At 38.1% G+C, this 22,483-nt stretch overlaps 1 protein-coding gene and 2 long non-coding RNA genes across 5 annotated transcripts; 2 read left to right on the top strand and 1 right to left on the bottom strand.

Moving 5' to 3' along the window:
• Window positions 1–1,939: 1,939 nt before the first annotated feature.
• On the bottom strand, window positions 1,940–10,907 carry LOC122138850. 2 transcript variants are annotated; one of them, XR_006155833.1, is made up of 4 exons: window positions 10,620–10,907; window positions 9,147–9,454; window positions 4,001–4,275; window positions 1,940–3,789 (listed from the first exon to the last, which is right to left on the bottom strand). It is a non-coding gene; the product is annotated as an uncharacterized LOC122138850 (long non-coding RNA). The 2 variants fall into 2 exon arrangements; XR_006155832.1 differs by lacking the exon at window positions 1,940–3,789 and having other exon boundaries at window positions 3,898–4,275.
• Window positions 10,112–13,863, top strand: LOC109103092 (cellular nucleic acid-binding protein-like). Of its 2 annotated transcripts, none has more exons than XM_019116426.2 (5): window positions 10,112–10,239; window positions 11,465–11,576; window positions 11,647–11,712; window positions 12,672–12,870; window positions 12,937–13,863. In XM_019116426.2, exons 2-5 carry the CDS (start codon window positions 11,474–11,476, stop codon window positions 13,052–13,054), a joined length of 486 nt encoding a protein of 161 aa, XP_018971971.1. In that variant the 5' UTR covers window positions 10,112–10,239; window positions 11,465–11,473; the 3' UTR covers window positions 13,055–13,863. The 2 variants fall into 2 exon arrangements, with proteins under 2 accessions (XP_018971971.1, XP_018971970.1); XM_019116425.2 differs by having other exon boundaries at window positions 10,131–10,239; window positions 11,401–11,576.
• A 4,497-nt stretch (window positions 13,864–18,360) lies between these two features.
• LOC109067457 lies at window positions 18,361–22,386 on the top strand. Its single transcript, XR_006155807.1, has 4 exons — window positions 18,361–18,656; window positions 20,345–20,524; window positions 20,649–20,701; window positions 21,406–22,386. It is a non-coding gene; the product is annotated as an uncharacterized LOC109067457 (long non-coding RNA).
• Window positions 22,387–22,483: the final 97 nt, after the last annotated feature.

Genomic DNA, 22,483 nt, shown 5'->3' on the forward strand with positions numbered 1-22,483 from the left:
ACATCTTTGCATAAGAGTGAAAATACTGTTTGGGCCACTGATTACCATTTAATGGCATCCATTGCTTTCAAACTTACACATATTTATTAGTTTTATAACATTTTATGTTATCTATATCTGTTCAAATTCTTGAACTATGGCTCAGATCATCAGACTGTTACTAAATGAGCCACATTTATGGATTCGAAACAATGATTCTAAAATGCAGTATTCTTATATTCTAAAAAAGTCTCTGAAATCACATCTTTAGCCCTTTGGAGAGATTTAAAGCTATAAATGTTGCATCAGAAAGTGTGATGAGAATCCAGCAGCACAATTAAAGCCATTAGAAGAGTGCTGATAGCCTACTAACAACCAGAGAGAAACCACAGTAATCTCATCAGACCTGTCTGCAGATTCAGCATGTGCACTATACACACAGAACAGTTTTCTGAAACCGCTTATGTTAATAAATCAGCAGACTGAAGACATAAATCCAGATACCAGAGTCAGCGTGTGTTTTAAAAGTTCACATCTTTAACATGCTTCAGGTCTGAAACAGAAGTGAGCAGTAACTTGAAGAAACGGAGGAGACTGTGCATGCGAGGGAACAACTACAGAACAATGAAGAGGTTTGTTAATGTTTCATGTTTGCAATCATTCATAAGATATTATGTGTCACAGTTCAACTCTTCCCATAGACTCTTTACACTCATGGCATTATTTACCATAAAAACCCAATTACCGACAAAAGAAAGAATATTTTCCCTAACGATGAGACACCAGTGTTTTGAGTTTTAGCAGATAACTTCAGTTCATGCGGCTCCCTGGTGTCCTTCAGCGACTTTAATCAGTTTAGTAACAGAGCTAGTTCTAATCGATCTAACCGTGTTTACAAACACATATGTGCTCACTCTCTAGTGCACTTCTCTCACTCACACACACACACACACACACACACACACACACACACACACACACACACACACACACACACACACACACACACACACACACACACACACACACACACACACACACACACACACATCTATCCTTCGCCTGGAAAGACTGCGCCCAGATCAGCGGCGAGGCTGTAATAATATCGCGCACAGGGGCCAGAAGAGCAGAGCTTCTTCTTCTTCTTCTTAAGGTTTTATTGGCGGTTGACAAGCAACAAAATGGTGTATTACCGCCACCAACTGGTATGGAGTGTGGATCAAAATGACATTTTATATCCTCTCATACAAATTATTTTTTCTAAGATACTGAAAAATAAAACTGTAACATTCATTTCCAGATTTATTTTGTAAAATATCCCCTAGTATAAATCGCATTTTTATTTTTTCTTAATTTTTTCTATTAAAATCCTTCTTTCAAACTCGTATTTCTGACAGTATATCATTACATGTTCCACAGTTTCTTCTTGCCCACAAAATGTACACCTTCCCGTATCATGTTTACCCATTTTATAAAGTGTACCGTTTAATCTTGTATGTCCAAATCTCATCCTTGATATTACTATCTCATCTCTCCTGTTTTTTTCCTGCACTTCACATCTCTCCCACTTTCCTTTGAATTCTGTAAAACCATCGACTTTTCTTCTCCATATCCCATTGTTTTTGCCACCTTACCTTCAACCTTTCCTTAATAATACTCTTGATCTCATTCTTACTTATACTAACACTTAAGTTAATTCCATTATTTTTAATGGCTTCCCTTGCTGCCTTATCTGCCATTTCATTTCCTTGGATACCAATATGTGCAGGTACCCATAAAAAATTCACACTGTAAGTCCCATCATTTGTATTCTGTATAATGTTTGCTGTATTTCTATTAAAATATCTGGTCTACTTTCCGAATGACTGTACTGTATTCTAGCCAATGAAAACTTGAGTCCGAACAAACAACTGATTTTAAAGGTCTTATCTCCTCTATCCACTGTATTGCTAATAATCATTTCCCCTGTATAAACCGATAACTCATCACTAATCCTTTTCCTTATTGCTAACTGAAACTCTGGAACAATAAAAGCGACTCCTATCCTATTGTCTATATTCTTTGATGCGTCTGTATATATCTGAACATAGCTGTGGTAATCATTAATATATTTCTGCACATTACATGAACTCCATTCTTTGTCCCTGTTTTTCTTTTCTAACAATGTAAAATCTACTGTAGCATCTGAGAGTAACCATGGTTTTATTACTGGTAGCGCAATAGTTGGACTAACTATTAATTGATTAACTTTGAATTCTATTGCTTTCTGTAATACTGTCCATCCGAAACTTTTAGTTTTTCTCCTCTCTTTTTCCCAACAGGGCTTTAAAGTGTCTTGTGTAGGATGCTCTTGACTGTGGCCTTGTAAATTAGCCCAATAACTCAGTGATAACTGTATCCTTCTCATTTCTAAAGACATTTCCCCCATTTCTACCTGTAGTGCTACGATTGGTGTAGTTTTTATAGCTCCTGTACATAACAACTTTCTAAGTGATGTATCTGCTGCTGATCCATACACCACACAACCATAATCAAATACAGATCTAATCAGCCCACTATATATGGCTTTTAATGCCTTCCTATCAGCCCCCCATTCACTTCCTACTAAACACCTCATTATATATTATATTTAACACTTTCTTACCACACTCACGGTCGTTAACAGTCGCGTGATATGGCAAGCCCTGTTTACATTGAATAGTCTGGACTCATCTGGGCTCCTATTACAGTATACCGGCACTCCAAATGACGCTGTATACACTATATATGTACTTATGCATTATGTACTCTACCATGTAGTGTATGAATATTATAAGGTTATTTGTCATTAATAATCAGAGTCCGATGTCCCCTCCCCCTTTGTGACGTACAGCTGCGACTGTTGACTGCATGAAGCGTCCAGCATTTCATATGTTCGGTTACTGAAGTGCATCATCCGGGTATTTAAACTGCACTTTTTCTTTTTGGACTATTCAGTGTGAACACACTACTCACACTATTTATACTACAAAACGTCATGGAATAATGCATAAGTTCGTGATATGGGACACACCTAATGTTTCTTATCTTAGTACTTAAGATATGATACGTTAAATTAGGATTTTTCACAAATTGGTATTACGGATGCCTGTATTTAAGAAGCGTCCCGTATGAAAGCTATAACATAGTCTGTACAGTATTCGCAGGCATACGCTATATGACCACCAGACCATATGAATAACAAATTCTTAATGTATAATTAATCACTCTTTTTGCGCAAATCGTTGTTGTATTTGTGAACATAGCCGTTTGTGGAAGTCTTTAAGACCAAGCACCAGAAGCAGCCCACACGCTCTAATTTTTCTGTAATTGAAAAATATGCATTTTCATTCACCCATTGCAATATATTTTAGTTCAAAAATGTAAGTGCCATATTGTTTAAAAAATGCTTTATTGACTGGCGCTTCACAGATCTTCAGTTGTTATGCTTTATATCTCATGCCATTTGTGCGTGTGTAATTTCACAGTATCTTCACCTCCTAAATTACTTCACTACTTGTGCAGTCACACTTCTATAATGGTACAATTTACATTTTTTTAGATGACATTAAAAATTATTTTTAGAATAATTGTACATAAATAGGTTAACCAGAACAAATGTGATTATTTCTGAGAACTTTTTAACTGCAGGCAGACATACATTATGGTACAGTACAAATATTTTGACCGTCCCTCATTCTGTCCCTTATTTTCTTATAAAGAATCACAATATTCCCTTATTTTCCATTTAAGTTAATTGGCAATTATCTGTTGACTCCCAGACAGCAGCACCTTGAAAAAAAACAAGTCGGTTGTTGGAGATATGCGAGCACAAAATTATAGGTAAAAAATGAATAATAGAAATTGCACAGATGGCACTGAAAAGGCCAGTATATATATAAAAAAAAAAAAAAAACAGGAAAGCTCTAGAAAAATAGAATGAATTACAAGGCTGTAGAGAACAGTGCAGTATTGCAGACTTATGTACTGAAGTTTAAATTACATTATTTTAGTATAGCTCAGTGGTGAACTGAAGTGGGCCGGTCTAAGGCATGAAACTCCAGAGCTCAAAATGAGTCCCACTCCAGCCCTGCAAAAAATATATGTGTTTATCCCACTGACTGCTCTTGAAGTACGACTTCTGCTGCTGAGAAACACAGAAAAGTGAAAAAGGTCCATGGATAAACAAAAGCAGTGAGCTTTTAATTTCAGTGGCGCTCACTCACGAAGAGAAGACATGGAGGGGGCAAGAGCTGAGCATTAACCGTACAGCTGAGTCTGTGAAGAAAAAATATAAGCAACTGTAAGCGTTTCTGACCTCTGTACTTGCCAACAAGGCTTTCTGCAGCAAGTACTAAATCATGTTCTGCTTGGGGATCAAATACTTATTTCACTCACTGAAATGCAAATCAATCTCTAACTTTTATATAATGTGCTTTTTCTGGATATTTGGTTGATATTCTGTCTCTATACGTTAAAATAAACCTACCACAAAAATTACAGACCCTTCATTTCTTTATAAGTGGGCAAACTTACAAAATCAGCAGGGGTCAAATAATTATTCTCCCCACTGTATCGCTTCAGAAGACACTGATTAATCAACTGGGGTTGTCGGGATTATGTGGAACAAAAAAAGAGGTTTTTAATTTTTATCTATTTGTTTATTTTGTCTCAACACAATCAAAGTCTGTATGTGTTGTTTTGGACCCCACTTTCAGTGCATGGAAAAAACAGTTGAAACATTCCTTAAAATACCTTCTTTTGCAGAAGAAACTAAATCAGTCAGGTTTAGAATGACATGAGGGTGAGCAAACAATGACTTTTTTTTTTTTTTGGGTGAACTGTCCCTTTAAATTATCATTAAGAATATCAGTGTCTTCTGTGACCACAAAGAAACATCTCTACTGGACAATCACTTTTCAGATGTTGAATGAAAAGTTTTACATGTGTCAGTTTCTCTGAAGCTTATCCTCTTAATCTTTGACTGAGGGCCAGTAGGGTCCTGGGCTCTCCAAAACTACCACCAGAGGAGGCAACCAAGACATCCCAACCTGCAAAAAGTCATTTCAGGGAGGTATCCCGAAGCCAACCACCCCCCCCCCCCCCCCCCCCCCCCCCCCCCCCCCCCAAAAAAAAAGGGGGGAAGGAGGACAAGGATATGACATTTCACCACAGAACATGACATTAATAAAAAATATAAAAGCATAAAATATTATTTCTATAAGCTATAGGCCTGTGCAATTATTCGTTAATTATGTTTAAATATGTAGATTACTTTTACTATTTATATAAGCTGCTTATACTATTTATGTAAAATAGTACTGCTTTTATTTATTTTCCATTGCACTCTCCCTCTGCCATTGTGCTCCTGTTTCTAGATAGACATAAATGATTAATTTGGTTCGGGAGAAGACATAAAAGCCCGCCCACACTGACAATTGATTGGTTGATTTGCCGAAACAGGCCAATCAGGATGCTCTCTGTCTTACGTGCGCTTCGCACACACGCACACTAGCACATACACTCTCGCTCCCTCTCCCTCTCTGCCGTGCGCGCGCTACACGATTTGAAACACAGTGTCTGAAATCGCTCACTCGTTCACTCATTCACTAATCCCTATATAGTGAATAGCAGTTGAGTGGACTATAATCAGAAAGGAGTGAACGAAATAAGTGAATGGATTCGGACGGTGACCTGTTTTTATGACGGTGACGTATACACTGCGCGTGAGACTTGGAGCGGTTGCAAAAACATCGTCACATATGCAATTTTATATTACATGTATATACTATAAATACCAATAACACTCAAAATTACTTTATTGTAATTATACATACCTCCCCGTCAGCTTTGTGTTTTCCATTGATGGTATATTATTTATTTGTTTTGTAATGCTTTTATGTTCATAATCATATTATTTAAAATACTGAGAACAAAAATAATCACATTAACACGTTCATAATTTTATGTAATTATTTTTTTTAGTATCCTGAAACTCTCCCGAGCAGCGTTTTTAGCTCAGATAAGATAATGGTCGAAGAGCGCCCTCAGGCGACCGTTAATTTGACATCAGAATGAATACGCTACCTACAGGTGATTTACGAACATTTTTAAATTAGCCACCAAATTATCATCATATTTGTAAGTTAAGAACGATGCCACCTCAGTAAATTAGTAAAATATTAAACTGAGTTATTGCCAACATAACATATTTTAATATAAATGATTGTATGAAATAAACGTAACAGAAATGATGTAAACGTCATCTCATTCAAACTCGCTCGCTCCCGCTCTCGCTTCCAGCGCGACGCTACTCCGCATTGGATTGTGGGAAATAGTGCTTCAGCGAGTGTACATCGGTTGTACAGTCGTGGCCAAAAGTTTTGAGAATTACATAAATATTAGTTTTCAAAAAGTTTGCTGCTAAACTGCTTTTAGAGCTTTGTTTCAGTTGTTTCTGTGATGTACTAAAATATAATTACAAGCACTTCATACGTTTCAAAGGCTTTTATCGACAATTACATGACATTTATGCAAAGAAGTCAGTATTTGCAGTGTTGGCCCTTCTTTTTCAGGACCTCTGCAATTCGACTGGGCATGCTCTCAATCAACTTCTGGCCCAAATCCTGACTGATAGCAACCCATTCTTTCATAATAACTTCTTGGAGTTTGTCAGAATTAGTGGGTTTTTGTTTGTCCACCCGCCTCTTGAGGATTGACCACAAGTTCTCAATGGGATTAAGATCTGGGGGAGTTTCCAGGCCATGGACCCCAAAATTTCAACATTCTGGTCCCCGAGCCACTTAGTTATCACTTTTGCCTTATGGCACGGTGCTCCATCGTGCTGGAAAATGCATTGCTCTTCAGCAAACTGTTGTTGGGTTGTTGGAAGAAGTTGCTGTTGGAGGGTGTTTTTTGGTACCATTCTTTATTCATGGCTGTGTTTTTGGGCAGAATTGTGAGTGAGCCCACTCCCTTGGATGAGAAGCAACCCCACACATGAATGGTGTCAGAATGCTTTACTGTTGGCATGACACAGGACTGATGGTAGCGCTCACCTTTTCTTCTCCGGACAAGCCTTTTTTCCAGATGCCCCAAACAATCGGAAAGGGGCTTCATCGGAGAATATGACTTTGCCCCAGTCCTCAGCAGTCCATTCACTATACTTTCTGCAGAAGATCAATCTGTCCCTGATGTTTTTTTTTGGAGAGAAGTGGCTTCTTTGCTGCCCTTCTTGACACCAGGCCATCTTCCAAAAAGTCTTGGCCTCACTGTGCGTGCAGATGCGCTCACACCTGCCTGCTGCCATTCCTGAGCAAGCTCTGCACTGGTGGCACTCCAATCCCGCAGCTGAATCCTCTTTAGGAGACGATCCTGGCGCTTGCTGGACTTTCTTGGATGCCCTGAAGCCTTCTTTACAAGAATTGAACCTCTTTCCTTGAAGTTCTTGATGAACCTATAAATTGTTGATTTAGGTGAAATCTTAGTAGCCACATTATCCTTGCCTGTGAAGCCATTTTTATGCAACGCAATGATGGCTGCACGCGTTTCTTTGCAGGTTAACAATGGAAGAACAATGATTTCAAGCATCACCCTCCTTTTAACATGTCAAGTCTGCCATTCTAACCCAATCAGCCTGACATAATGATCTCCAGCCTTGTGCTCGTCAACATTCTCACCTGAGTTAACAAGATGATTACTGAAATGATCTCAGCAGGTCCTTTACTGACAGCAATGAAATGCAGAGGAAAGGTTTTTTTTTGGGATTAAGTTAATTTTCATGGCAAAGAATGACTATGCAATTTATCTGATCACCTCTTCATAACATTCTGGAGTATATGCAAATTGCTATTATAAAAACTTAAGCAGCAACTTTTCCAATTTCCAATATTTATGTAATTCTCAAAACTTTTGGCCACGACTGTACACTCGAAATCAGAATGAATTGTGGGTAAAAAGTAGTGAACGAATGTAGGGAATGAAGTCGTTCACTCAGAATTCGGACAGCACTACAAAATGGCTGACACCCGATATAGTGCACTATATAGTGGATAGGGAGCGGTTTCGGACATAGTGACAGTCTCTTCTTTGCGCGCTCTTGCTCGCTCGCTCTAGATTCCGGGAGATTCTAACTAATTTGCGGGCATCAGGGAGCCGCTATCAATATGCGGGAGACTCCCGGGACTTCCAGGAGACTTGGGATGTCTGCAACCACAACTTGTTTGGGGCAGGCTGCAGTACAGAAGCAGTGACTGTTATCAGACCCATGCACCTACAGTTCACCAAAAGTCACCAGAGCTTTAAACGCTTAGATGAGAAACACCAGAGTGGGGTTTTGGCACAGACAGAAAGACAGCCATACACAGAATTAAAAATAAAGAGGTATAAACAGGTATAAAGACGTTTTTCCACAGCTCATTTTTCTCCTATTAACCCACAGTGGTGGTATTAAGCCTGTTCTTCCAGTGCCATGACACCATAGAGATTTGACATATGAATCATTCATTTCATCTTACAAGAACAAAACAAGAGTTACTTGTTCTACATTAAACTTGCATCTGTACATATCTGTGCTATTGTGGCTCATTATATTGCTTGTATTTTCTGTATTGTAACAAGCTGATTCACTTAAAACACTAGAAATAACATGAAGTGTTTTTCTCTGACAACAGTGCCATCACTTGGCCATAGCAGCACATTACCTCACGATTTAATGAATGCATGCTTCACTGTGAAAAACAACTACATTACAGTTCATTCCAAACAAAACATTTTACAGAATATCACCAGCACACAGATCTTAGTCCAGAAATATATTCAACATCACTGGTCAGATCACCATCATAACTGTTCAGACTTGACCTAGACTTCTATTAGATGCATGATGACCTGTACAAAACCCATACAATACCTTTATGCACATGCTTTGGATTTTTATTTATTTGTTTTGTTACAATGCCATAGAACACTGAAAAAAAAGAACAAAAAAGATTAGATTTAAAACAAGGGCTTGACATGACACAGATTACTTCCACAGCAATGCCACTCTTAGCATTTTTTGAGTTCTTGAAAAATCAGATTATTATTAATTACATAGCTTATGTTAAAATGAGTTTATTGGGTGCTATATCTTTCTCACAGTTACTCACCTGAATCAAGAAGTGCTGGTGAAACCCATCCATGTCAGATTATCTTCTCATATCCAGACACAGTTCCACCAAACGCTCTCTTCATTCTCAGTTCATCCACAGCAGGGAAAAGCCCTTTTCTCCTAGAATACAAATCCAGCAAACAGCACTTCTGCAGTGGGCCCAGAGCACTATCAAGCTGCGGCTCCGTGTCAGAAGGAGGCTCTCAGTGAATAAATCCCAGAGCTTCTCAGATGCACTCTGCTCTCACAGAGAGGGAGCGGAGAGAACAGAGTGCAGGACCTTGTGCCACAGATTTAAGGGATTCCCTATAGACACAGATAGATAGATAGATAGATAGATAGATAGATAGATAGATAGATAGATAGATAGATAGATAGATAGATAGATAGATAGATAGATAGATGCTAAATGTAAATGTTTAACAAAACAGATTGTGTTAAAGCAACTGAACAACATTAATTAGGAAAACAGTGTGTCAATAATGCAAAATGACAGTTAAAGGCAGTTCATCATTGAATTCAGTGATGTCATCATGCAGCTCAGTTCAGTTTAAATAGTATCTGTGCAATAATTTGCAATCAAGTCAACAATATCGCTGTAAATGAAGTGTCCCCAACTAAGCAAGCCAGAGGAACCAAAACTCCATCAGTGAGAGAAAGGAGAAAAAACCTTGGGAGAAACCAGGCTCAGTCGGGGGGCCAGTTCTCCTCTGACCAGATGACTTACAAACTTAAATTTATGTTTAATTTGCATATTTGTTGTATTTATTTATTTGTGCTATTAACAGGATTTCAAGATGGAGGGGTACAACCTGCACTGAGTATCTATCTATCTATCTATCTGTCTGTATTATATATACATATATTATTATATTATTATATTATATATACATATATTATTATATTATATCTCTCAGAAGCGACACGCAGCTGTCGGTGTCGCTGGTGAGCGCGCTCTGTCGTCACGTGTTTGCGGATGAGGGTCGTGTGCAGCGCGCGGTGGGCGGGGCGGAGGAGGCGCGCGCCGTGCGCAGAGCGCGTGTGGCGCAGCGCAGAGAAGGAACATAAACAGCTACAGTCACGTCGCCGAGGTGAGTTCCCTTAAAGGACGAAAACACGACATTTACTCGACGCACGCGGCGCGGCGTCACAGTCTCGGAGCGCGTCTCCGCGGTGTCGAGATGCCAGAGCTGTGTTTGTAAGGCGAGTGTGTCCAGAAAGACACAGAGGTGAGGTTTTCTGACGGCGCACTGTGGCCTACCGCGACAGGCTGCGAGCGGGAAGCGAAGATCTCAGACGCGACGCGGTCATAAAGTCCGTTATTGACAGCGGTTATAAGCGCTCATAGCTGTACTGTCGCGGGACATCAGCCCTGAGCACCACTGATCCTCATCTAGTTCTGATCTAACACTAGTCTGTGCTGTTAAACACTCTCTCAGTGTGTTCGTGGAGCTCGTAGCTGTGTGTTTACATCTGTCCAGACAGCACTGTTGTCCTCAGTGAGCGCGTTCTGATCCGCGTTCGGTTTGTGAGATCGGTTTGGCCTCGTTCGCAGCTTTCTCCTCGAACCCGGTTTTAATCGTTCTTCGCAATGATTCACAGGATACTGTCCGGCACGGTGGGTTTGTCATGTTTTAGTAGTTCACACCACGTGTTTTAACGGGAGCTGTGTTAAGTGACAGTCCGATTCGCGAACGATTCGTTTTTTGAGTCGAATCTTTCCAAGGACTCGGTTGAATCGACTCGAGCGGTCCTCAAACCAAGAACTCGTTTCTCTCAAAAGTCAAGAGAATAATTAACTATCCGCAGTGTTAACAAATAAACCTTGTGTTTAAGACTTCTATTAACATGAACCTGAACCCATGAAACGAGTTGTTTTGGATTTTTTTTATTAATGCAAATTAGTTTCAGTGTCATTTTAAATCAAATGTTAATCATTTACTTAAACTGATTTACAAAGTAGTTTTACAGTGTGTTTTCAGGTCATACAAGACGTACACTTAAATATTCATTAGAAGGTGAAGAACCTCCATCATCATGTCTGTCTTTACAAACTGAAGTCACTGTCAATTTTATTAGATTGTATTGTTTTTAATGTAAATAGACAGTGGTTTCATTCAGAGGTGTGATAATCTATCACCTTGTCTAGTGTAGATCTGAAATGTCTTTTTCTGTTAGCTGTATATCTTGTGTAAAGTATTCTGATGGCTAGTTGTGTACAGTGTTCTTTAATGTGTTATATTTCTGAGCAGCACCGTCTGTGTCTGTGTTGGCTGAGTGTCCAGACGGATCATGAAGCTGTGTTTTCTGTCTCAGTCAGAGGCTATGAGCAGCAGCGAGTGCTTCGGGTGCGGCCGCTCGGGCCACTGGATCAAGAACTGTCCGAGCGCGGGCCGCGGCCGAGGAAAGGGTCGTGGCCGAGGGAAAGGTACGAGCGCTGTTACAGCAGCTGTCCGCTGAGCTGACGTGTGAATGACGTGTGTCTCTGCTCACGCTAGATCTGTTCTGCTATCGCTGCGGAGAGCCGGGTCACGTGGCGAGGGACTGTGAGAGGACCGAGGATGGTGAGGACCTGCACAAACCTTCGTCTGTTACACGCTCCTGACATTTCTCATGTTTCTCGTAAAATTGGGATAAAACTATTTTCAGTCAGCTTCACACTTCACACATTGAATTAAACACTGTTTGGCTCATTTTAAATTGTTCAACAGTGTGAAAACAAATAACTTAAACATGAGTGCAGAAACTGTTTTTAGTCAGCAATTTTGAAGTAGAAATTCTGAAATAGTTAAAGTTAATAGTTTAAAGTTTGAATGTTGACAAAAGAGTAAACTTCACTTGTGCTCCTTGAAGTACACACATCTATGTAGCATGCGGTCAGCTGATGAGGAGTGTTTGTAAAAGTCATCATGAAGTATTTTTCAACATGAGTAAAGTAGATTAGTGTGGTGTTTTACTAGAAAACAAAAGGAAGAAGGGTGATCACTCCCGTTTGTCTGAGCCCTAACCTGCTAGCTAACAGAGATATCATTTATTCACATGCTTTTTCTCCAGATTAATTTAATATCACAGTCGAGTGTTTGAAATAACTTCTTTTTGTGACCAGACGTGGTTTTATATTACAGAATGAGAAAAAAACACCCAAGACTGCTTGAAGAGCACAGATAAAGCTTATATCGTCACAATCGTATGTTTATCGTCTTCAAGATTCATCAGTTAAACCTCCGTTGTGTGTGTAGTGATCACTGGATGCCTCTGTCCCCATCAGGGATTGGAGCGGTCAGTGTTAGTACTTCTGTGAGCTTGGTGGAGTTTTTCCTCTGGCTTCCAGTCTGAATTAAACACTCGTTACATTACGTGTGCTCAGTAATGATCACAACACCCTATTTGGGGTAAAAACAGGAAAGATAACACTTTTCCCTAAAGAAACAGGATTCCCTGAATTATCGTTGTTGATATCACTATCACAGTAAACATACGTGTGTGTGTGTGTGTGTGTGTGTGTGTGTGCTATATCCCTCAGCGTGCTACAACTGTGGCAGGGGCGGCCACATCTCCAGAGACTGCAAGGAGCCCAAGAAGGAGCGCGAGCAGGTGTGCTATAACTGTGGTAAAGCTGGACACATGGCCCGCGACTGTGAGCACGCTAACGAGCAGAAGTGCTACTCCTGCGGCGGCTTCGGACACATCCAGAAGGGCTGCGAGAAGGTCAAGTGCTACAGGTGAGGCCCGGTCGCAGCGCTGCGGTGCCGCTGACCCGTGCTGACCCGTGCTTGTGCTCCTCTCAGGTGCGGGGAGATCGGACACGTCGCCGTCCAGTGCAGCAAGGCCAGCGAAGTCAACTGCTACAACTGCGGCAAGTCCGGCCACGTGGCCAAGGAGTGCACCATCGAGGCCAGCGCTTAGTGCCGGCTCCATCGCCCCTCCTTTTCCTGATTGATGGTTGTATTATTGTGTCTGAATCCTCTTCACTGGCCGGCGGTTGGCTGATAGAGGCTATTCCCAGGCCAGTGAGCTCTTGACATGTAAAAGGAGGAAAGGGGTGGAAAAAACGTTCCACTTTCTGCATTTAATACAAAAAAAAGTTTATGTTTAGTTTGGTAGAGGTGTAATGTATAATGCTTTGTTAAAGAACCCCCTTTCCGTGCCACTGGTGAACAGGGATGTGTGAGAGCGTTAGTGTGGACCGCGGCCTGGAGAGATCAGAACCAGCCACACAGAGATCAGGGAAGCGCTCGCTTCTGGACGATCAGCAGTTGTGTTTAATGGAAGAGTCTGCGAGCGATTGACCTGGAAGAGCAGCACAGGACACGTCCGGTCCGGTCCGGTCAAACCAGCAGCACGCAGCTGCGTGGAGGAAAATAAATGAATATAAAGCAAACAACTTTATAGCATATTCTGGAAACAGTTTGAGAACATGAAATCTTTGGACGGACAGAGTTCAGGTCGCTCTACCCAAGGTGAAAACTACAATACAATAACAATAAAAGAAGAAGAAAAAACAGAGATTTGGAGTTAGAAGAAAGGTGAATGTTTTCACAGAAATCAAAATGATATTTTTGTACAATATCACTTAGACTACTCTTAATAATAATGATAATAATGATAATAAAAACTTTGATTTGCTTGAACTAAAGTCGGAAGGTGAATGCAACTGAAGTTGTAGGACATAGAAATGTAACTTAAACTATCAATAAATCTGGAGGAGGAAGGGGTGTGAAGACTGACGTGTGCTCACTACACTGTTCACTCCAGGAGCGCGCACACACACACACACACACACACACACACACACACGTGATGTTCACTGTCAGGAGTGTGTGCACATGTGAGAGCTGACGCTCCGTCTGACCTCATAGCATGAACAATATCCACTAAAACTACCTTTAAACGTGTGTGTATATATTACACAGTGGGAAAAATAAACAAAATATTTGGTCTAATTTTAAATGGTAATAAGAAAAGGTTTTCAGTCTGTTTGTGTGCAGCAGAACTGAGCTGGTGTTTTGAGGGTTAGACATCTGTACAAACACACCTCTGTCTTTCTGTCCACACACTGAGCAACAGAAGGACAGAGTCCTCCGAAAACACTCTTAGTTTACTTAGTCACTCATTTTACACACAGTGTGTTTCATTTATTAGATACACAAGTGACAAAAATGAACATTAAAGAAACTGCTAGTTCACTCAAAAACAAATCAAAGACATACAGAAAATGTGTAGCTGTATATATCTTAACGGGTTGGAGGTCATGAATTCATGCTGATCTTAATTCAGTTAAATCTCTCACCACTAGTTCATGTTTGAAAAACATCTTTTGCGTTCACGATCATTTCAAAAGCTCTTTCAAAGTAACACAAGTTAGTAATACAACTTTACAGAACAAATTGGCATACAATTTACATTCAAAAACATTAATTTTGAAAGGGGCTAAAGTTTATACTAAAAAACAAACAATAAAAAAAAAAATTCATTTTTATCTGTATTAATATACAGATTAAGACAGGGGATGAAAAAAAGTGTTATAATAAATTATATTTATCAAATAAATCTAACAGGATTCCAGCTTTTTTATTTTTTGTTTTCGATAAAGTTTTTAAATATTGTCTCAAATATTTCTTAAATACTATAAACATAGGGGGTGATTTAAAGAATCTACATGTATGAATAAAGTTCTTCGCTAACAAAAGTAAGACATTAATCAACAAACCTTTTTGCCATCTTCTTTATAGTTTCCATATTTAATATCTATAAAGGACAGGTTCAATTTAACCACATTTCTCTATTTTAACCATAATTGCATTTTGTCCCAGAAGACACTAGAATATTTACAAGCAAAAAAAATATGCTCTGTATCATCTGGAGATGAGTTACAAAATTTACATAATATCATATTAAAATTAAATCTAACCCTTAGAAACTCTCCAGATGGGTAAAAATCATATACAATTTTGGGTTGAACTGGAAATTTCAAGTATGAGGTTCTAATATGCTCAAGCATTTTTTTGTCAAAGAAAATGTCCAAATTATTTCTTAAAGACCTGTAGGGAAACATAACATTATTTAAGACTTGCCTAATATAAACATTTGTACATTCCTTACTTTTAAACTTAGTTTGCCCTAAGTATAGTGCTGGTAAGATTGGTGTAAATTGACTATATAATAGTATATTATATCATTATAGTTTTAATTCCAGATGGGATGGCAGAGATTACTGTGAAAAACTGTTCAATAAATACATAACTTTTTTTTTCTTTTTTTATTAATAGCAAATGAACAAATGTACATACAAAGTAGGTACTGAACAAACAATATTAGCAATTCTCCGAGGCAGACATAGTTGCTATTACAATATGTAATTCTGATGATATACATTAAATGTACAATCACGAATTGCAATAAGGGATAAAATAAAAATAAATAATAATAATAAAAAAACATTACAATAAAATAAAAGGAACAAAAAAAAAATGAAGCAATTATAGATAAGTAATTTCTTACAAGGGGTAGCAAGGAGTTATAGGGCACTTAGCTCACTGAAGAACCTGGCAACTGTAGTAGCTTTTTTTGTTTGAAAGAGCATCAAGAGAAGCAGCAAAAAATGTAAGTTCATTAGAAAAGTGAGGAAAGGATGGAGGGGTTTTCAGAAATCTGCATTTATGAATGAAGTATTTAGCAACTTCAAAAAGGTTGGTTAACCAAGTAATGTTGTAAACAATCTTTCTTAAGCACACCAAACTTAATTTGTTTGTATTCAAGGGGATTTACCCATGTAATTATACATGACATTTTACTGCACAATTGAGTCCAAAACAAATCAATTTCACAGAATTGACAAGAGTTTTCTCCAATATCAAATTTTGATTTGAGAAGTTCTTTAGATGGGTATATATAATTTATAATTTTAAAATGAAGTTCTTTCACTTTAGGGAGACTTGGAGGTAAGATAATTCATTCTCATTTCCTTCACCTCTTTAGGGTTAAATTCTTTGAAAACATAATATCGTTTAATTCTATTTGGATGAAGTTTATCAATGAAGACACTTCTAATATATTTGTTGTTACATTTATGATCTCTAATAAACAATTCACCGAGACAAGGAGACGGGAGAGAGAATGTCACAGAGTAATGTGAAAGAATCCCTTTTACTAACAATACCATGTTTTTGGGTTTGGCATTTACAACATTGTAAAACTCTTTAGGATGACATACAAATCCATGTTTTAAACAGAAATCCTTGTAATTGAGAACATTTCCATAACTATCCGTCATGTCCAATAGGGGAAAAATATTATATTGAAACCAGTTTTCATAAAATAAAGATTTGTTATGGTGCAAAATAAAACGATTGTTCCAAATACAAGTTTTGTGTGGACTAAAATTGTGAGAAAATGCTAATTTCCAACATAGGAGGACTTGTTGATGGAATGCAGACAATTTAAGAGGTTATCTGGATATATCAAAGTCACATCTAATCAAAAATTCCAAGCCACCTACTTTCCCAAATATTGATGAAGAGACGGTGAACCATAAGCAGTTTGTATTACAAAGAAATGATCTTAACCACTGAGTTTTTAAAACACTATTCATTATTTCTAAGTCAATAACATTTAATCCCCCTTCTTCATAACTGTGAACTAAATCATTTTTGTTAATATAGTGGTGCTTATTTTTCCAGATAAAGTTAAACAATGCAATATTACATTCTTTTAGTAAATGAGGTGGGATAGCTGAGGAGGAGGCTGGATAAACGAACCTCGAGAGTAATTCCATTTTAGTCAGTAAAACTCTTCCAAAAATTGAGATATCTCTTTGTAGCCAGTTATTGAGAATAGCTTTTGCTTTTGAAAGATTTTTAACAAAATTTTCTTGGACACTTTGATTACTATCTCTAGTAATAGTTATCCCCAAATATTTTACACATGTTTTTATGGGTATGTTACATAAAGAGTCTAGTTCGCTGCCATGAATTGCAAGTAACTCACACTTGTTCAAGTTTAAGTGTAGGCCTGATGCTTTGGAAAAGAGATTAACTAGTTGAATGGCTTTATTAATCTGAAATTGGTCCTTTAAAAAGATCACTGTATCATCAGCTAATTGACTTATACCAATTTGTCTTCCAAATACTGTACACTGAGTCTATCAAAGTTGCTGTTTTTATCTATCAAGATAGCAAGCATTTCTACTGCTGAGATAAATAGAAAAGGGGAAATGGGACATCCTTGTCTTATTCCTCGTGAAATGTTGAATCTCTGGGATGTTCCAAATGAAAGGGATATAGAACTATTGATGTCTTTATATAACATTTTTATAAAAGAAATAAATTTCATGCCAAAACCAAATTTTTCAAGGGAGTTAAATATGAAATTATGTTCGATCGTGTCAAATGCCTTTTTAAAATCTAAAAAGAGAATATAGTCCTCATCCTCAATATATTCACGATAATCTAAAATATCTAAAACCAATCTGATATTATTATGTATTGATCTACCTTTTATAAAACCAGACTGTGATTCACTAATTATTTGATTTATATTTTTCTTGAGCCTATTGGAAAATATATGAGCTAGAATTTTATAATCACAGTTGAGTAAAGTGATGGGGCGAAGATTATCTCACTTCATCATCTCAGCACCTCTGCATCTCGATCATCTCACATTCACAGAGAGAAGACCCTTCCTGGCCTCTGAGTGTGATGATGAGTTCCCCAGAAACACTGCATGTGCTGAGAGAGAGAGAGAGAGAGAGAGAGAGAGAGAGAGAGAGAGAGAGAGAAATAGAGAGAGAGATAGAGAGAGAGACAGAGAGAGAGAGAGAGAGAGAGAGAGAGAGAGAGAGAGAGAGAAAGAGCGAGAGAGAGAGAGAGAGAGAGAGAGAGAGAGAGAGAGAGAGAGACAGAGGAGAAAAGAGCGAGAGAGAGAGAGAGAGAGAGAGAGAGAGAGAGAGAGAGAGAGAGAGAGAGAGAGAGAGAGAGAGAAAGAGCGATAGAGAGAGAGAGAGAGAGAGAGAGAGAGAGAGAGAGAGAGAGAGAGAGCAAGAGCGAGAGAGAGAGAGAAAGAGAGAGAGAGAGAGAGAGAGAGAGAGACAGAGAGAGAAAGAGCGAGAGAGAGAGAGAGAAAGAGTGAGAGAGAGAGAGAGAGAGAGAGAGAGAGAGAGAGAGAGAGAGAGAAAGAGTGAGAGAGAGAGAGAGAGAGAGAGAGAGAGAGAGAGAGAGAAAGAGCGAGAGAGAGAGCGAGAGAGAGTGCTGTACACACACACGAGTGTTCGTTCCAGATCATCAGATTCAGAACCGTGAGAAAAACACCAAAGTCCCTGTGTGTTTACTGTCTTCCTGAGTTTAAGACTCGTGATTTAAAAGATGAAATCCCCAAACTGCTCGAGAGAAAGGACACTGGGAGGAGCTGGCGCCGGACTGTAGGGTTCGAGTGCTGCGTTACAGGATCATTAGTGCGTCTCGAGTCATGACAGATGCATGTTCCCAGCTTCATCCGTCATCACGTGTCACAGGTGTCTTAGCTTCTGCAGTGAGCTCTGAGAAAAGCTGAGAATAGTTCTAATAGTATTAATGCTAACTATAACCATGGTGTTATTACATTATTCATACTACCCTTTAGAGAGAGATTCGAGCACTTTTCAGTGCCTCTCAAGCATCCACACAACTGTTTCCAGCACTTTAAAGCTCTAAAATCATCCAGTTTGAATGTGATTTTTAATGGCATGAATAAAATATGCTTTGTGGTAAACAAACACGTATGTAAAATTAAACAATATCTCAGATAACTAGGGATGCACGATATTAGATTGCTGCTGATATTTTTGAACTGATTTTGGGCGTGAGCTGATGTCGAGGCTTATCTAGATGTATATTTCCCTTTGTTCAGAAACAACACCAAGTCTCTCCGGGGCGGAAATTATTCGTAATTTTGGTTAGTTTTGAATGAAAACTTATTTGTTAGAAGTAATACACATTATTAAAGTTATTTTCTTAATGAGAGTACATTGAAAGCCCTCAAAATAATTTATTGTTTTTTTTTTTTGTTTTTTTTTTTTATTATTGATTTAAGCTGTAGCTTCTGAGCTTTGAATCAGAACAGACTTGTGATTTTATGACATCAGAAACACAAGTATCTTAACGATGTCTGTGTGTTTCGCTTCTGATCTGATCACCATCACCCTGAGCACATCTGAGCAGCAAGATGATGATGTTCTGATAACATCACCATTATAACCAGCAGACATTTCTGCTTCATATTTTGAATGATAAAATCACTATTATAAAATATCAGATTTTGTCAGAGTTATGTACTTTTTTTGTGTATGAAGTTAGAAAAGTGTCTTGAAAAGCAAACTTTTCTTCAATTAACGACTAAATCTCACACAATCACTGAAGGTGTTGGTCAGTTCATATAATACTACAGAAGAGTAATGACAGTAAGAGTAGAATATCTCTCTCTTTCTATATACACACACACACACACACACGTGTATATATAAAAGATTTTGCACACATTACTGTTGCTAATAAAAGTTCATTTTGTATGCTTCCCAACTCAAGCTTACTGCTTTACTGTCAAATCTGTATAAACATGAAATAAACCAGAAATTAACATGAAATATTATTAGCAACTGCACTAATTAATGCAAAAAGTACTCATTTTATGATTAAATGATCTATATTTTACCATCTGCAGAACTTACTGGTGCTTGTGGAATGTCACAGAGTCGTTATTGAATGCCTTAAAATACAGATTATATCTGAAATATTTATTTCTTTATTTTATATAATGATACTTTTCTATGTTCTTTCAGATCAAATAATGTTTGGATTATTTTACTGCTGACAAATGATTAATCACATCCAAAATAAAGTTTTTGTTCACATAATAAATGTGTATGTGTTCTGTGTATATTTATTATGTATATATGAACACACACTCATACAGTATATTTAGAAAATATTTAAATGTATATTTAATATATAAATGTAACACATTCTTCTTAAATGTATACATGCATGTGGCTGTATTCATAGTAAATATACACAGTACACACAAATAAAAATGTTTGTTTTGGCTGTGATTAATCATTTGGCCGCTCTAGTTTATTTCCTTATCTCAGTAATCTGCGCTGTGAACCCTGTGGAAGCGTGTCTTATTCCTCAGCACTGCTTGAGCTCTTATGTTTGTGTTTAACAGAGAGTGGGGCTGAAGATGTGGGACCGTGAGGGTAAAGAGGTTCCAGGAAACAGAGGAGACCAGTATTTGGTGCAGCAGGAGTCCGAGAGCTGTTCGAGAAAGAGCGTGTGATACCTGACCAGACCCGCTGGCTTCTGTTAGCACCAGAACCTGGTGTGATTATATGTTGTAGTCGAGGAGGTAATGAGATTTAGGGTTTCATTAAAAATGTGAATTATTGCTGTCAGTATGTTGGATGAGCAGTTTCTTTTGTATACGTGAAGCGGTGTTTAACTGATGATATCTGTTTGACTGTTCACTGCAGCTGTACCAGCGCCCAGAAGAACACGAAGAAGGAGATTGATGCTGACTATTACGGTTATTTTGAGATATTTTAATTACGTAAAATGAGTAATATGAAAATACTAAACAACAAAATGGGGAAAAACGGGTAGCAGAATATAGAATAAATACACATTACCTGTTTTGAATAATTAAGATTGTTTAGTTGTTTTGAAAGAAGTCTCTTCTGCTCACCAAGACTGCATTTATTTGATCAAAAATACTCTTAAGACAGAAATATCATAAAATGTTATTCTAATGTGAAACAGCTGTTTTCTGTGTGAATCTCTGTTAAAGTGTAATTTATTTCTGTGATGTGCAGCTGTATTTTCAGCATCATTACTCCAGTCTTCAGTGTCACATGATCTTCAGAAATCATTCTAATATGATGATTTGCTGCTCAAGAAACATTTCTGATTATTATCAATGTTAAAAACAGTTGTGCTGCACAATATTTCTGTGGAAACTGTGATATACTGTCATTCAAAAGTTTAGGGAATGTATAAAAAAATGTAAATTGATCAGAAGTGACTCTAAAGACTAGGGATGCAGCGATGTATCAGCTGCCGATATTAATCGGCCGTTTTTTTATTATTTTAAAGTTATCGGCATATTGGAAGTAGCATAAAAAGAGCCGATACTGATGGTTTATTAATTAACAGTATGATGCTTTGAAATGTTGTAGTACATTGAGCAAAGCCACCTCCAAAGATCTGAGATAATAAATCTCCCATCCGCAGATTCGGTCACGGCGTTGTCATGGTGTGTTTGGAGAGCATCAAAGACCTGAAGTACGAGACCTACCACTTCACTGAGTTCCTCATCAGAGAACAAGCTGCTCATTCTCTGTCTCTTTCTCCTTATGCAATTTTGAACAACTGAATAAATAAATGTGTGAATAAAAATCATAAATGTCCAGCACAACTCAACCAAGCACTGAAACCATGCTAGAAAACAAAACTATGCAAAATGTGTCTGTTTAATTCAATGAAATGGACATGGAAGGACATGTTTTGTTAGAAACGAATGAAATCTGTTGTTTAATCTTCTCAGTGTAATTAGGGTCAACCTGATGACTTGATATTTATGGTGCCAGGAGGACCACCAAAGCAGCGGCAATCATGGTGACCGGAGCAGGGACGTCCACCAGCGTCCCTCGGGAGGAGGACCTGGACAGCGGCTGGGAAAGTGAGCTTGCGTCGCCCTCCTGCAAGTCCATCCTAGTGTGCACAGCACAGGCGTCTACAACCATCACATCTCATTTAGCTTTACAGGATAGCATGATTTAATTTGAACTGTAAAGTGTTCATGGTCCCACAGTATTTTTTCATAAGCGCTGACTGAACAGATTTGCGTATCCTTCTCTCTGGAGTACAGAGGACATCATGAGAAACACATGTTCCTGCTGTGGACTGATGTGAATGAATAAAATAAGAGCAGAACTGAGGCAGAAGCACAAAATGGATTTAATCTGTCAGCTCTGACAGCTTCTCTTCTGGATTGTAAGGGCTATCAGTCTGCCTCAACATTCATTCTTATAGACTGTCATAGACCATTAGTACTTCTATTATTTTTCACAAATGGCTTTTCAACATTGTTAAAATCATAATACAGTACCTTACTGTTTTTACATTTCATCAGTACAGGTCCCATAAATATGGTCTAACGTGTGTGTAATACTTCATATTTAATCAACATGTTCCATATCGTTACCTTCGTCGTGCCAGATTTACGTGGGTAATTATTACATTGTTATGCCTACATTCTTTTTTTAAAGGTTATTTATGTTTGATGTGGTTACTGTTACACTTTAACATT

The sequence above is a fragment of the Cyprinus carpio genome, chromosome B11, assembly GCF_018340385.1.
Source record: "Cyprinus carpio isolate SPL01 chromosome B11, ASM1834038v1, whole genome shotgun sequence".
Lineage (NCBI taxonomy): Eukaryota > Metazoa > Chordata > Actinopteri > Cypriniformes > Cyprinidae > Cyprinus > Cyprinus carpio.